At 48.8% G+C, this 16,486-nt stretch overlaps 1 protein-coding gene across 1 annotated transcript; it reads right to left on the bottom strand.

Annotated features, from left to right (window-relative positions):
- Positions 1-270: 270 nt before the first annotated feature.
- On the bottom strand, positions 271-16,044 carry LOC131282385 (dachshund homolog 2). Its single transcript, XM_058311833.1, has 12 exons — positions 15,149-16,044; positions 10,410-10,436; positions 8,619-8,788; positions 6,538-6,751; positions 6,406-6,477; positions 6,036-6,112; positions 5,693-5,935; positions 5,352-5,615; positions 4,134-4,217; positions 3,533-3,679; positions 2,970-3,401; positions 271-475 (listed from the first exon to the last, which is right to left on the bottom strand). Exons 1-12 carry the CDS (start codon positions 16,042-16,044, stop codon positions 345-347), a joined length of 2,757 nt encoding a protein of 918 aa, XP_058167816.1. The 3' UTR covers positions 271-344.
- Positions 16,045-16,486: the final 442 nt, after the last annotated feature.

Here is a 16,486-nt window from a genome sequence, read left to right as displayed (position 1 = left end):
TCTGACTTGCTGCCATCACCTCTTCCTACATTTATTGAACATTCTTAGTGTGTCACACAAGTAAAAGCTTACAAATGACTTCCTATGTAAAAGAATGAATTTTGTTTGACCGATTTTGTTTATTACCATTGTCAATCAATACTGCATTATTAATACTCTTCCATTACATGCTTCAATAATCACTACATTTTCACATCCTTCGTCTAACCCGGTAGAAGTCCATTCCTTCAGCCGTCCCATGCAGACCGATCTCTTTTTTCTCAGTGTAATTGCACATGTGTTACGTGATACCAGTACGATAGTGGTGTTGAAAATGTGGTTGTACAGATTAGCGTTAATTTGAACTAAGTGGCACTAGTGTACAGTACGGAATTTTTGTAGTAATTCGAGCGATCCTGCAGCGGTCCCTTAACGTCACCCTCCACAGCCTGCTGGCGCGCCTTCCGCTCCAGTTCAAGCTCTTGGGCGAGTGATTCTGTAAAATAAATACAACACACAAAGATAAAATGAGATAAAATGACGCCAGGGGAGAAACACACGAATAATGCAAGAAAAGAACCGATCCCGAAGCGAAAATTCAAACAAACCCACAAAAGAAACCTAACAATATTTTGCGCAAAATTAGTTCCTTTTCCCAAAGTTGTGTTCTTTCGCGATCCTTTATGATTTTTTTTTTCCTGTTACACATCTCCCGCGGGCAAACCGCAGTCTCTTTCAGATTTTCCATTTACCCAGCCCGCGTCGTTTTGGCCTAGTTCATTGCCGAGGGCTCTTTCCTAGTATCTTTGATGGAATGTGATACTTTTTTTAAACGCTTCTGCGGCGATTATCGCCTGGAGAATTAAACTGATTTGCCGACAATAGTAGAATGTGTGGGTGTCCCTAGCACAAGGGCAACGCGACTACCCTCCGTGACATTGTGTGGAAAATCCTGTTGTAAATCCGAAATAAGCTGCTCCGGCGTGGCAGGTGATCTCTTCCCTTCCCCCTGCAGAACCGGAAACAAAACCCATATCCCGTGGCAAGTATTAAGAAATTAAAACCGGAAAAACCTCCACCTCGGCCTCCGCGACCCCTGCTCGGAACACGGAACGAATCGCGTCACCAGGCGTCACTCGAGGCAACAGATAGTAGTAATAAAAAATTCGGAAAAATTGCTCTCCAAGCGCACCCAGGGAAAACTCATTCTGAAGCCCACGGATAGAGGCGAAGAAGCGCGAATCAAGAAACACCTTCGGAAGCGGCACCATCCAACGTGGCGACCGTGGCTGGGGCCACAATTTGCTGACTGCACGGTGCCCAAAATAAATGGATCATCTCGTAGTGTAGCGTGAAATTGAATCAACTTTTTTCTGTTTATGATGTCTCACTTGCGATATCATAGCCCGCACTGGGCGCACCATCATCGTACCGGAATGGCGAAGAATCACAAGTGAAAAAAGTTTCCATTTTTCCATTCCCCCCTCGAAGATCTTAGGGACGAGCACTTTTCCTTTTATTCCACCACACTGCTCGTACTTTCTTCTTGCCAGATCCTAAGCCTTAAGGCAGGCGCCGCATGCGATTGTCGGATTTTGCAACTTATCCACGGGAAATAAAAAGGATACGTCGTCGACCATCGTACTCCCGAGCTACCCGTGCTTAGAAATGCATGAATTTACTGCGTACTCAGGCAGCTTTTCACTTCTTGAGCTCGACGCTGCCCTTTTACGCCCTACGTCCCGTTTTCCCCGGCGTACGGAAATTATTTGCCGAAAGCAAACCACTTTTTCCCGTATTTCTTTGCACCTTCGTTCTGCTCCCTTTCCACCACCCCAAGGAGAACCCCAGCTGCCATCACATCCCCTGCTGCTGCCGCCATCGACAACCATAACCATTATCTGAATATAATAACACAACGAAGCGAGGGCATTGCGCGAAAACGCGAGCAAGGAGAAAGGCACACAAAAGCGGGAGAAAAAATGAATAAATTGGATTATGTTTATGAAAAACATTTAATACAAATACTACCCACACAGCGTCACGGCTAGGAGGTAGTTGAAAGAGGAAAAGAAACGAACCGAAAAGACCCGCTCGTCGCGCATTCCTTTTCTACGAAAAGTCACTAAAAACGTAACAACGAAAGAACATTTATGAATGCATGTTCTTCATCAGCATCAATCGGGCCTGGCAACGGTAAGGACCAAACGAAGGAAAAGGGAAACTCACCAAAACGGATAGAACAGACCAATTTGCTTTGTTTTACTTTTAATATATATTTAAATTTTTCATCGACCGAACAATGTTGCGATGTGCCCGAGAGCCCTACGTCCTGCGGGCAATCGGTGGAGGGAAGGTGGGGCGCCCGGAAAACTCCTTGAACTAACTTTCACCCAGACTCGGGTAGGGCAAAAGTGGAAGCACATTTCAGGAACCGAAAACCGATTAGAGGAGCAGGGAAAACTCAAGCCCCAAGCAGGCGACTCCGACTTTCCCGAACGCCAAAGAGTACTTTTCCCGCGCGCGCGTTTTCCGTTCGCGGGAATGGAGGAGAAATAAAATAAATAGATTGATGTAAAATTGCAAAATGATTATGAAAATGGATCTAACTTCGTTACGGCGTTACGATTGACATCATTATTGTCATCATTTGTAGCGAGTCGAACGCGACATTTTCCTTTCCCTCCGAGTTCCCTATTACGTCGCCTGCTTTATGCTTTCGGTGGCCACTTTAAACGTCGTAGCGCGTTTTGTTTACGCTCATCCCCGTGCGGAAGCCACCAACGAGGGTGGGCACAGAATGGGCCATTTGGTTGGGTAGGCAAACGGCAATTGCAAGGTTCACCGGTTTTCAATAGCGCTGATAATGCAATTTGGCAAATTTTATGAATGCACGAACCATTTGCATAACGAATGTAGAGTGTTGAGTGTCGAGTGTCTCCGCGTGGCTCCTGCCACGGGATGGAGGTCATAGCTCAAACGGTACTTACCGGAATAATTCTGCCAGAAGGCTCCGGTGGCCATGATGTCGAGCCCGGGATAGTTCCAGGACTTGCCTTCACTAATTTGCGGCTGCGAAGGTGACACTTCCTGGCTCGGACGTGACGAGGACGACAGGATCGGTGCCGGGCTGCCCTCCTTCGAGTAGCGCTCGGACGAGGAGGCTCTTCGTTCCCGCTCCCCGAGCTCCCCGCGATGCCTTGCCTCTTCGGAGCCGCCACCCCGTGACTCCCGGTTGCGGTCCAACGCCGACGCACCACCGGATGCCTGCGGATGATGGTGCTCTCGCTCACGTTCCTGTCCTTTATCACGTTGCTCTCGTCGTTCCCGGTCGCGCTCCCGCTCCTTGTCCCGCTCCTTCTCCCGCTCAGACTCCCGCTCGCGCTCCTTCTCGCGCTGCTGCTGCTCGCTGGTGATGTTTTCTGTCGTGGGAAACGCCGGGAAAATCGTATCACGTCGCGCATCGTCACAAGAGGCCACAGATAGCAGATCACCAGCGTCCGCCGGTATCTTGTCGCCCGAAAACCACTGCTCCTGCCCTTCCACCACTCACCTGCAATGATTCGCAGTGCTTCGGCCGGTGCTCCGGATGCCTTGATGATGTCCTCTAGCTGCACACGCCGCTTGCGCTCCCCGTCCAGGCGCTCCTGTATCTGCATCCGTAATCGCCGCTCCTTCTTGAACCGTTTCTGGTACAAAGCTGCGCGCGATAAAGAACCGAGAAAAAACACAAACACCGTCCGAAACCGGTGGTACCACGTTACTCAATTTGATTAAGTTTCCAGCCGGAGACGGTTTAAATTATGTGATTTATGATGCTAAATCGTTGACGAATTTCATCAATCATTTCGAACCCCGGGAAGGACTCGCGCTCGCGCCGTGAGCAAAAGGTATAAAAAGGAATCAAAAAAGTTAAACGGCTGAACGGTGCTGCAAAAACCAAACCGTCAGATCACATTTCACACACAAACACACACACGCAGGCGCACGGGGATAAAATGGGTTCGATTTGGACCGGCTTCGTCGAACCAATTTTGAGTAAAGCCCACCGAAATGGTTATAATCTACCGATCAGACTGAAGGGAATTTTGGCAATGGAAATGAAAAACGGCAAAAAAAAACCACAACCATAATGAAAAAGGCACTGCTCTTACCTCGGAGTCGCTTTTCATCGGCCAACTGACGCTCGAAGGAATCCTTCACCTCCCGCTCCCGAATCAAGTCCATCTTCAGTTCGGCTAAATCACCACCACAATAAACGCGCGTAAAGAGAAAAACATATACATTTTGGTCAAATATAATTAAAACCCTCTTCGACGAGTGGGGCTTCGGGGCCTTCTTTCCCATCCCGCGTCAATTCAATCCGATCCAATGCCCTACGACCGGCTCGTCAATATAGTATTTTTCTAAATCAAATTCGAACTAATCGGAATCATATCGATCATCGCGCGAAAATGCCCGGGCGCTCGAAGGACGCTCGATCAACGCCGAAAATGCATCCCAAAGCATAATCGAATACTCTAAGTTCCCTCCTAGGCTCTCCCTCCCTAGCTCTTCCTCTTTCTTTCTCTCTTTCTTTCTTTCTCTCTGTCTCTCTCTCTCTCCCTCTATTTCTTCCGCGTCGCTAAAACGCTGGGAAGGGATGGAAAATGATAGGTTAATTCGCGTAAACATGGCTTTTTACGATAAAACAACTGGCAAAGATCATTATTACCGGATCAAAGAAACTCTCCCCAATCCTTCGGTCCTTTCCTAGCAAGGGTTTCCCCTTGCGGCACTACCATCCACCCAGCTCACCCTAAGATAAAAATTGATGAATTTCCAACCCGAACGGCCACTTATGCGCAGTGGAAAGATGCATCTCCCATCCGTCGGAATGGCCATTCTGGCCGCTCGCAAGGGCGTAGCGAGCGGGGGAACAAAATGGAAAACACATTGGAATTGAAATCAAGTATGTGAAGTGGTCGCGATCCTTCGGTGGAATTCGTTTCCTCTCCCAGGGGCTTTTGACCGGTATGTCTGTGTGCATGTCTCGGGCTGCTCCTTGAAACGAACCCCCGAAAAAAACGAAGGCGCAAAATCGATAACAATTATCTTTAATTATGGGCCCATAAAGTGAAATCGTTTATCTACGTTCGTATTAATGCACAGTCCGAGCGTTCGCAGATCGCATCGCATTGCGTCGTCTCGCCATCCGGCCCTCGAAGGACCCTGGATAACTGGAACGGCCGACAAACACGCCTAAACATTCAGATTGATCTCAATCGGGCTCTGCCCTCAATCGTTTGCCAGGACGGACCCAAGTTGGTTGGATGGATTGATCGATGGATGATTTGTCGCATACTTCGAAGTCAGGTTTGACAAACACGTACCTTTCTCGTAGGATGTCTGGCGCTCCTGCTGCCGGGCATTATCCGCGGCCACCTTCAGCAGACCCTGGATGTTGCGCAGTAGCGTCTCGGTAGAGGAGATGGACGGATCCTGGCCAGTTGCCACGGCTGCGCCCACAGCGACCGACGCTGCCAGGCTGGAGTAGTTGAGTGCCTGCTGCCGGTGCGCCTCGATATCCTGCGGAACCGGAATCGGAACGGTTGCCGGCACCGGCGAATGCATGTCTCGTTCGCAATCGCTGATGTCTGTCGGGAGCAGAACAAGGGGGAGAGTGAAGAGGCCGATGTGAGGATTGATTAGAGTAAGAATGAATGTGAACTACCTTCGTCCTTCTCGATCGGTTCTTCCGTGTCGGATATGTTGGCTTCGCTCATGTTTTCGTCCTCCTCGTGCACGGACGGTTCCGGCGAGTTCGGGTTACTCCGTTCGCTGAGGGCGCGGCTTCCACCTCCGGCCCCGCCGCTTCCACCGCTAGCGCCACCGCCTCCCGAGTGCTCGCCAACTCCGGACTTCGACAGGTTCAGCGCCGGACTCTGGCCATTCGGCGATTCGGCGAGAATGGGACCTAAGAATGATGCGGAGCGCGGAAGGAAGGAGGGACGAAAGCGTAAGCATAAGCTTTAGCATCTTTTCGAGCGCTGCTCCCCATTTCTCGAACGACTTACCGCTGCCCTGCGAACTCAGATCACGCGGTTTGTGGTCAACGTTTGGTGTCCTGTCATCGCCCCGCTCCTCGCGCAGTCTATGCTCACGCGATTCATACGACGACGAGGACGATGACGACGGGAACGAATGGGAGAATCCGGGAAGAGAAAAAAAAGGAGCAAACCAGGGAGAAAACGTATAAATTATATGCAACTTCTCTTCCCGGCCCGGCTGCGATCGATTTGTAACCGAAGACAACTGGCACGAGTGAACATTAACATTGTTTATTTGCAGCCCTTGAGTCCCGGCGCTTTCTGTTCGATGTTTGGGGCATTCCTTTTCTCTATTTGCTTGCCCTCGAACGCACGTGCATTGAAGTGTGCTACTCACCTTTCAAGGTGCTTCACGATGTCCTCGTAGGCAGCTCTGCAATTTTCCCAAAGCCCGGCGGAGTGGTGCGACCTGCGAATGAGCAACTGACTGGGTTCAGGGAGTTTTGTAACCGGGTACGACACAACACACCTTGCGATCGCCTCCATGCCCGGGATGTTCTGGCCCTTGATGATGGAGCCGTCGGGCCGCGGGATGCCGTGCGGGTTGACGCCGGGACTGATCAGCGGATGGCCACCGGCCGCCTGATGCGGGTTCATCTGCATGAAGGGTATGTGGTTCAGGTGCGTCGGTGGCGCATTGTAGCCGTTTGCCAGCAACGGCGATTTGTCCAATCGCGGCAGATCTACGGAGCAAGGAAACACAGGAAGTGCCATGCCATGTTAGTCCACGTTTCGTCTCTCGTCCCCGCCCTGTTTGCCTATACTTTGGTGGGTGAGTATTGTTGTATAACTATTATCCAATCACCTTTAAAATTGAACCCGACAGAACCTGGTCTTTGATCAATCGAAGCTTGGCGCACTGCTGGCTCTGCCCAAAGCCGACGCACATTCTTTCGCATTATGATATTCCGCTCCACCATACAGCTAGCCACTTCTCTTGCCCTCGATTCTTCCCTGCAACCCCCGTTTCTTGCCCTGACCTCAACATCCCGAGCAGCAAGCAGTTCCTTTCATGTATAATCATTTTAAACGTTTCCAGCTGTTATTTATTATTATGTGTTTCTTTTGCCGTTGCATCTGCATTCGCCGCTTTCTTCCGCTCGACTTGCTGGCCGCACCAAGTTCTATATTGTGTCTCGTTCTACGCTTTTTTCGCAATGTTTCTCCTGTTCTCGTGGGGAGCATCGAAGCTTTGGTGTGCCACTAATGTTTTTCTGATGTTTCGCTTGCCCGATCGATTTCACCCAGGTCGATTCGGAACTTCGGATCCGTATGAGTCTCGCCTGGAATGCGTGGTTTGATGCGTTCCTTTCCTCCCCTGCCAACATGGCCCACGGCACAGCACCTTCTCGCCGTTTCGGTCCTCAAAATCTAATATTAACATAAATATTTTGCAACATCGGCAAAAATAATAGCTGATACGATACATCCATACCCACGGCGTGCCCCGTCTCGGACAATTATTTCGGATTCTTTTTCATTAGGACTTTCAATCCATCACAAGATGCAGCAGCTCTGCTCGTAAAATTGCAATACATAGAAACATATTTTGATTATGCAAATTATAAGTATACCACACATGAATAAAATATGCGTACCCACTATATTGGCCGTGCTGGCCGTGTTGGAAGCGTTTAGCATTTAGCTCTCTATCCACTCGATGGAGTGTAAGAACCGACGATCCCTAAGCTTTGAAGGGTCTGCCAGCCGGTAATGTCATGCATGCTGCATTCTATTCCACGATACGACACACAAAATTCATAACGATCTGTTATTACTATCATTATGCGGCCACTCGCCAGACACTGCAGACGGTTCCGAAATTCGTCCATAATACCGTGGGCTAAGATAAACGTTTTCACTATACCGTTTATAAAGTTTCAGTAATAAACCTGAATAAGCTAACCAAGTTTGTGCGAAACTTAATCGGTGTTATCTTTATTTCATTTAGTTTTCATTGCGGTGAACCCCCAAGCAGGGCAAGTTAACAACAATCTGTTTTGTACTGGATGGTAGTATACAACATACAATGTACTCAATACACTGTAAAGTATGACTAAAATGAGAAAACTCATATTTTGCACCAAGTCTATTATGTTTTGGAACCCCCCTATTCATGTCATAGACTGTTTGGACTTTAAGCAAAAAGATTAAGCAAAACAAATCTGTTAGAATTTCTAAATTGATATTTCTAATGCAAACTGTAACTGATTGCAGTTCATAAATCTTGTTCTTGCGCAAGGAAGAACTCACCAAAACATTCTACATCGGTTTGTGCTTCAGATACATTTGAAACGAATAATTAAATATGTTTCCGCACTTTAAATTTGTAAGCATCCTCAAATAACGATGATATAGTTACTTAAGTATTTATAAAATTACCACCCATCTATCGCAATGGGATAAACATCTATGCAAAAGGGCAACAAACAGGGGTGACTTCGGTTGCGAACATATTTATGATCCAAACTTACATCTATACTTCCAGCGATGGACCAACCAAATAACCGAATAGCAACAGTAAAGGATCCCTCCCCTAGGGTGGCTTACCGTTAAGGTGTCCGTTCTCGTACACGAACTCCCCGTTGTCCAGGCGGTGCTTCTTCAGTTGCGCATGGTGCTGCATGTGCGACGTCGGCATCGAGAGTCCTACTGGGCCTCGCTTCGGCGGTCTGCCGGGCCTGGAACTGTGCGATAGCAGAGAGTTACTGGAGTTAAGACTGGGAGATTGTTAGTACGAAATTAGAGACAATTTACGGTAACTTGGTTTTACTTTTTAGCAGAAGAAGCAGGCCGTTCATTTCCTCCTTTACTTGTCGCTCTACACCTACATATCTCTCCCTTTCTCTAACTCTCAGCCCTGTGCTTCAGCGCCCCATCAGTCTGTCAGATTGCGCCTTTAGAACCCGCTATTGTCGAACACATCCTCGAATCTAAGATGATCGCAATCGAGTTGGGTTATTTTCTGTCACGCCCACGACGGAAGCAGCCTTCCACTGCCAACACAAAATAAATCTCGGAACTTTCTCCAAGTGAACGTGCGAAACCTGGCCTAGCATGTGTAGCCACTTCCTAAGCACTCGTCCACCTCCTTCTCAAAAAGCTCTTGCACAATCCAACAACGCCACACAGAGAATGCCTTTACTTCGACTTCTGTAGCTGTTTTTGGGCGCTGGGTTTCTTGAACGTCGTTTCAACTAAGCAAGTTTAAATTAAAAAAGACTAACGTATATCGCCTCCCTTCGCATTTCGTAGCGCACATTCGTGAAACGTGCATTAAGAACTTTTTCTAAAATACCACTACTGACGATTTATGATTTCACGGCGAAAGAAAAGAGATAGAAAAAGATGATCCGACGAGCTGAAGGCGCGCGGCAAGATGAACGAGCGGGAGCCAAGCCAGAGGAGCACGGGAGCAGCAAGTACTTGTAATTGTAGGTTGAAAATTGATTTATGCATTTTATTATCTTTATACTTTTGTTGTACGAATGCCTCGGAGAAGTTGGCGCGCGAGCAAACGCGCCGGTGTAACTTATCGTGTTGCGAACGAAAGCAGTGGTGACTCGTGATTTATATCGAGGTGCAGTACAACAATAATTATATTTTCTACAAATTAATTTTCCAGCATAAATTTTCCATTAGATCCTTTTATCCGCTGCCTTTTCTCCGGCACAATTCATTTTCCCCCACCCTGATTGCGCGCCCGCCTCGGTCGTTATTCAATATTCAGCAAAATCTTCGCGTCCGTCGCTAGAAGCCGCTGCAGACGAATTAAACAAACTTTTCCTTCGATACGATCGAAACGAAGTGAGCAGCTCCCTGTTCTGCGGGCGGAGGCGAACCTCTCCCCTGGTACATCGAAAGGGATGCAATCCAATCCTGGCGAGAGTGAGTGTAGAGTTGGGTTGCGATTCCTTCGGCTCGAATGGATGATTCTTGAACCACGCCACACTCGCGGACACTTCGCGGTTCGACCGTGAGTGCGCATCCAATTGGACGCAAATCGCGGCTCGTGGAAGCACGGCAAAGGCCCAAAGGGCTCTGCCCTACGCCGTACGGCATTTTTGGTGCATCCGACGACGAGTCGACGGCTGAGTGCATCATGCTGGCGCATAAGTGACATACCTCCGAACGCTACCTACTCACGAAAGGGGGTGAAAAACCTTCACTTCAGTACGCTTCCGCTTTACCTAGCACTTTGCTAGGACAACTGCTCATTCCTGGAGAGTTTTCGGTTTGGTTTTCTTGTTTGTTTTTTTTTCTTTTTCGCTTGCCTCGCTTTGCTTTGCTTTGCTTTGCTCATTACAATTTACAATACAAACGCACATTTGGAAGGCATACCTCTCAGGTGGCTTTATGGACAAGCATCTGAAATTAAACAAAAAGAAAAATCATCCATTCATTGAGTGAACTTTTAACAGGCAGACTAGCTATGATTTTACAATGTGTTTTTTTGCACTAAGGTAGAAACAATCATAAAAAAAACAATCAGATGTATACACACAATCAAACAAAACAACACAATCACATTTATCATTCGTCGGCTCTCAACATTCCAACTATACAAATACAACGAATGCGTATCACGAATGAACATCACGAAGGTACAATGAAAGTCTTAAATTGTAGCATTGCCGGTAACAATGGCTCGACACGCTATGCACGCACGCACGCACGCACACCATGTCGCTGTCGATTATTAGAATCATAAATGCATATCAATCGTCGTCGCCAAAGCACACGGTCGCAATGTTTTCCGGACTCCGATCCTGCTCCCGACGTGTGTGTGTGTCCACTCACGCGTGCCCTCCTCGTGCCCTTTCCCACCCAACAGGCCAGACCAATCCATGATTGCATGAGGTGTAAAACCGCAAAGCTTGTGGCGTTTGTGGTTTCATAGCAACGAACGGTCGATTATCAAAAGCCAACTAAGACGCTGGCTGCGTCTTATCGGGGCAGATCCGATTCCGCACAAGTGGATCCCACCCGTTCTTCCCTCTTCGGTCTTTGCGTTTTACACGCCGATTTCGGTTTGGCCGTCGGATCGCTTTCCCTCGCCCGTTTGGGCGCCCTTCTCGCTTTCGCTCGCTTTTTCATCATCAACACTCGACTCGAGTGAAGTGTTGCTTCCCTGTTGGGGCCGTCGTCTCGGGAGGTAGGGTGGGAGAACAACAAACAGGTTATGGGCGAACTGTTGTTCGACATCGATTCGCAATAAAACACGCCAAAAGAAAAACCAAGGGAGACGACGACAATGATGACGACGACGACTGGTATTGTTAAACGATTCTTTGTCATGTCCCGACCATTCCCGGCACGAAAATGTGATTCTTCCCCCTCCCGATTAGCGTTGCCAGCCCTTTCTACTTTTCCTGCCCCGATGCTTAATGGCAGCATATTTCGGTTTGATACCTACCAAAGACACCCAGCCCCGTCGTCACCCTGTCGTGCCATACTGGAATTAGCTTCTAATGTCTCACGGTTCGGAAAGGATAGGAAAATCTCTCGTCCTCAACCCGACCCAGCCGACGGGCAGTCCGCCTTCTCGAGCCATCAAACATCATGGAAACCCGACCAAGCTCTACATGTGTACAACTTGCCTACTGCTATTCTATTAATTCCATGAGCATTATATTCATTTTTTTCCTTCCCATTCTGGCGCGTTGTGTTTTCCGTCGTGTGTTTGCAGTTCCGCGACACATAGCATCAGACACAGGTGCCGAGTTGGTAGACAGACCGCAAAAATTCAAGCTAGTCTGCCTTTCTCTGGACCTACGTGTCGCTTGCTCCAACCGAGGACATTATAAAAGCCGGAAAGTACGAGTCACGGAGCACATTTTATCGTGTACACCTCCCTGCACTAGTTACACGCAACATGCACTAACGATGTTTATGCTGTACCAAGTTCTTGAGTTATTATGAATAATTTCATTCATATCAATTGAAACAAATTTCGCTTCCTCGCACACACACACACATCCCGCTCCGCCCGGCCAGCCGAACAACTTTAGCATGGTCGTCTTTTCTAGTATGCAGGAAGCCCCGGGAGCGATATAAATGTGCTGCTGGCGTTATGTGTGTATCGCATAGCATCGTAAATTAAAATAAAAAATATATATATATATATATATATCTGCACTTTTCACGTAACATCGTAGACCGGCAGTTTGGTGTTATCGTCGAGCGCCTTACGGACATCATTTCACCCGGATTTCGGAATATATTATTTGGCCAATTATGCTACGAACTGAAATGGAACACATATCCGTACACACATCGGCATGACGAAAAGGCATTAAAAATATCGTCCCGAACGTTGGCCATTCGCCAACACTTTCAACACGCTTCACTCATGAGAACAATTAGTGTTACATTATTCCTTCGGTTTTGGCAAGGAAACTAGCTTGCAGGGCGAATAAAATATGTTTTCATTCACTCGTACGAAAACCTCATTATGCTACATTTTCATTTTCTCAACGCATCAGCTCATAGCGAAGGAACTGATAAATAAATTATGTCCTAGATTAAAGCGCAACACACAGAAAATAGCATCGCTGGGTGAATAAAAATGGAAACCCCCTTTTAAGGGAAGAAAATAAATCGAACTATGTGAGTATGAGCTAAATGTGTCCAACAAGGACCGAAACGGAGCAATCTTTGAGCCCCTTCTTTACCGTGCAAACACATCTGTCGATACATGTGCAACATTATGTGTAATGTAGCGATCATAATCGAGAATGACGCGCGCTTTACACCTCGCGCACCCAAAAATTATTGTTTTCGTTTGAGCAAACCCGTCGTCGGTACGGTTCGAACGGATTTCCAATTTTCCGCCATCCTCCGGCCAGGCACCCATGCCCTGCGCCGTAGCTTCGAGATATTTAAATCTCAGCCCTCGTAAGCACAATGTATCACACTTTACGCACAAACACGGTGCGCGCCCCGTTAACGACAAGACGGCAATTAACTATCCATCGACGCCACAAACATCCATTACGATTCGTCGAACTTCGGATCATTAAAATAAGGCAGATTCCGATGCAGTCAAAAGGACGCGCTGGGGTGGGTGAAGCGGAGTAGGGAGGCTGGTACGCGGGAGTACGGGACAGCCGCTCAAAAATCACTGATTACCATTTCTTGCCCACACTCGGCGGTGCCCCTCTTCCCGTTTCCCAGCTCTGTGGCGCACGGTAGTGCCTCGATTTAATTACAATCCGAACCTTTTAAATTAACTGGAACTAATGCCTAAATTCGAAACGAAGATTTCAATCAGCACCGTTGCTGGCCAAGAGGCCCCAGTCTACTCTTTTTCCCCAGATTTACGACTGACAGTAGTCGTAATTTAGGAAAGATGCTGTTCATTACAGTGTCGATTCAGAGGAAAATCCATCAATCATATCTTCTGTTTCCCGGCGCAGGTTAACGATAATTACACAATGTATGCTAGGAGAGATGAGCTCTCTTAGACCGGCATGCCGAAGCACTGGTTCTTGGTTCGCGATTCGCACCACACTCCTCTTGAGCCTTGACGGTGGCAACGACGACGGCAAAGGCCTCCGAGTGCCACCGTATCACAAAAGAAACAGAACTCCATTTCCTGCCACAAGCCTCCGCGAAACTTGGCCTCTGTGTCGGAGCAATAACACATGCCAATATCAGTTACCTGCGCGAGATGCGATTCGAAAATTACTACATTCGCTCACCCAACCCAGCACTTGTTTCTCGCTTTTCTTCTTTGATCGCACCCTACTACGATCACGATTCCGTTCACATTTTTCCCAGTCGCGGCCGATCATCGATACTCCGTTTGTCGTCATCGGGAATGCTTTATACAGCCAGAAGGGGAAAGCACCAAGTGCTTACTTTCTTGGGCTGGAATGTGGGAGCTCCATTTTACACAGCATCTCTTCTCGAGATCGGTATGGGAGTTCTTCCGTTGGTTTCCGATAACTTCGCCAACCTCCTGCCGGGTTACTATATCGCACCGCCAACCCTTTCCTATCTCCTGACCGGGAAAGTGGTTACAATTGCAACCACCGTCCCAAAACCGCCCTAACCCAAGATGTTATGCAGCTCGGAAAAATGTCCGCATGCATTACGCTGAAGGGGTTGGAAGTGCATTAGCCTGCGCCTTCCCTTGCCGCTCCAAACCGCAAACTATTTTGAGGCGTTCGCCATCGGAATTGGTTTCCAAACTCAGGCAAACCGGCAACTGTTCCAGTTTTTCCTTTCCCTCCAGCTCCAGTGGAACTGAGAGGGGATGGCACGGCGGGAAGCCACTGGTTACCGATGGCTTCCTGCGGGGCACAAACAAGGGATTAAAAGATAGAAGATTTTCCGCTCCAATGAGTACATTTTTGTAAGTACGGGAGGTAATATTTTCCTCCGGTTTGCTTTCATTTTTTTAAACTCTTTTTACGCTTCCTTCTCTCTCTCTCTCGTTTCCTCAATCTCCCTCCCTCTCTCTTTTTTTGTTTGTCCAAAAAAAGTTTGCACATATCGAGATGGACAGATGGGAACGGTGTTTTCGGGGTGTCTGGGACTAAACTTTTAATTGGTCCTAGCTAGCAAAAGGAAACCACTCATTGCGCAATCTGGTTGTCGGCGAGCAGGGATGATATAACTTATTCCGACGTTTTTTTTTTGCTGCAAGTTTCACACAAAACCAACACACCTCTGGGAGATAATTGATGGGTTTCGCGAGGTCTTGTGTGTGTGTTTTTTTTTCTCTCCGTTCTTTCGAATGCAAACCAAATAAAAATCAACCGTATGCAGCCGAACGTGTCCTGACGGAAAAGTGGTGCAAAATACAATCAACATGCATTTGAGGAAAGTAAATAGTATAACAAACAAACACACAAACTTACACAGGTACGAGTACATCAAACCAAACGATAACCGATGGAAAAGTGTCCTGGCGGAATTGAAAATCCCTGATCTTCACGCAAGATGCTGACTGATCGATTGTAAACCGTCTAAACTAAACCATCAACTACGATCTACGGAAGCGGGCAACGCAAAAGCGGGCTACACAACGCTGGCTACGCGAACTATGGATGTAGATGTGCGCTAGCACTCACCTGGCCGTCGTGCAGTCTCGGTAGAGCACGTCGAAGTCCTTGCAGGACAACAGCTTGCAGCGATTTACGCCGGGCTGGATGGCGCCAAGCCCACGCAGGATGCGCACCTGCTCGACGTTGCACACGAGGGGCACGATGTCCAGGCGCTTCAGCTTGGTGTAGACCGTGTGCAGGCCGCCGACGAGATGCTTCAGGAAGAGCTCAAACGCCTGCGGCAGGCACAGCATCGTCTCACCCTGGATCATGAAGGCGGCCACCTTCTGGCCGCGATAGTCCACCAGCTTGCACTCGTTGGCCGTGGGGTCCGAACTGGAAATGGGCGGCGGGCTGTTGTACGACCGGGGTGGCACGTGGTGGTGCGCTGCGGCCATAAGATCGAGCGGGCTGGCATGGTGCATGAAGGAGTTCAGCAGGCCCAGTCCGTGCGGGGGCAGGTGCGACAGGCTTTGGGCCATCCGCGGTGGCATCCCGACCATGCCGGCCATGCTGCTCGGCGTGGAGACGTGCGGCGGGCTGAGCGGGTGCGCCAGGTGACCCATCATCTGGGCCTGGGCCCCGGCACTCAGCGGACTGGCCGAAAGCTGCCGCCCCGATCCGTGATGGTTACTCAGCGGCCCAGGGCCCCCGCCGCCTCCGGCACCGCCTCCCCCGCCGCCGCCGTTGCTGTTGTTGTGGCTGTTGAGCACCGGGCTGACGGGCGTCGGGGTCCGCGTCTTGTCCAGCGGGTGCGGGTGAGAGTGCGGATGGTGCGGATGCGGGTGATGGTGGGTGTGGTGGCCACTGCCACCGTTGTGGGTGTGCGAGATCGAGGGTGAAATGTTCTGACCACGGGAATCGTTCGACGAGGCGATGCTGTGATCACTGGCCGTGGACGCCGTATCCATCGCGGAATCCATCACAAGCCGTTACAAAAACGCTCACACGTTCACTTGACTGGACACAGTGACACTCCTGGCCTGACCTGGTGAATTCCTAACTCCTAGCACACAACTCTCACAACACTCAATCCTAAATCTGCACGGGAAATGGTGATCGTTGTTTTATCATTGCGTGTTTCAATTCGAGTGTGTTTTCACTGCAACATTCGGTGCAACCACAAACCACGAAATAACAAAAAATAACGATCAAAACGCCAACACTTTCCACGAACAAGCCGCGCAAACCGACTCGACACTTCGGTAATTTACTCACACACACACACACACACACACACACACAGTTTGCACGGCGCCACACGAACGGAAGAACAAATGACCGGACGGTCACTTTACACTGCGAAAGTATCTTCTCACTGATCGCACTTCGAGCTAGCCAGCACGGCCACTTGCCAGCCTCCGC

This window comes from Anopheles ziemanni, chromosome 2 (assembly GCF_943734765.1).
Source record: "Anopheles ziemanni chromosome 2, idAnoZiCoDA_A2_x.2, whole genome shotgun sequence".
Lineage (NCBI taxonomy): Eukaryota > Metazoa > Arthropoda > Insecta > Diptera > Culicidae > Anopheles > Anopheles ziemanni.
This window is presented reverse-complemented; position numbering and strand designations above follow the sequence as displayed.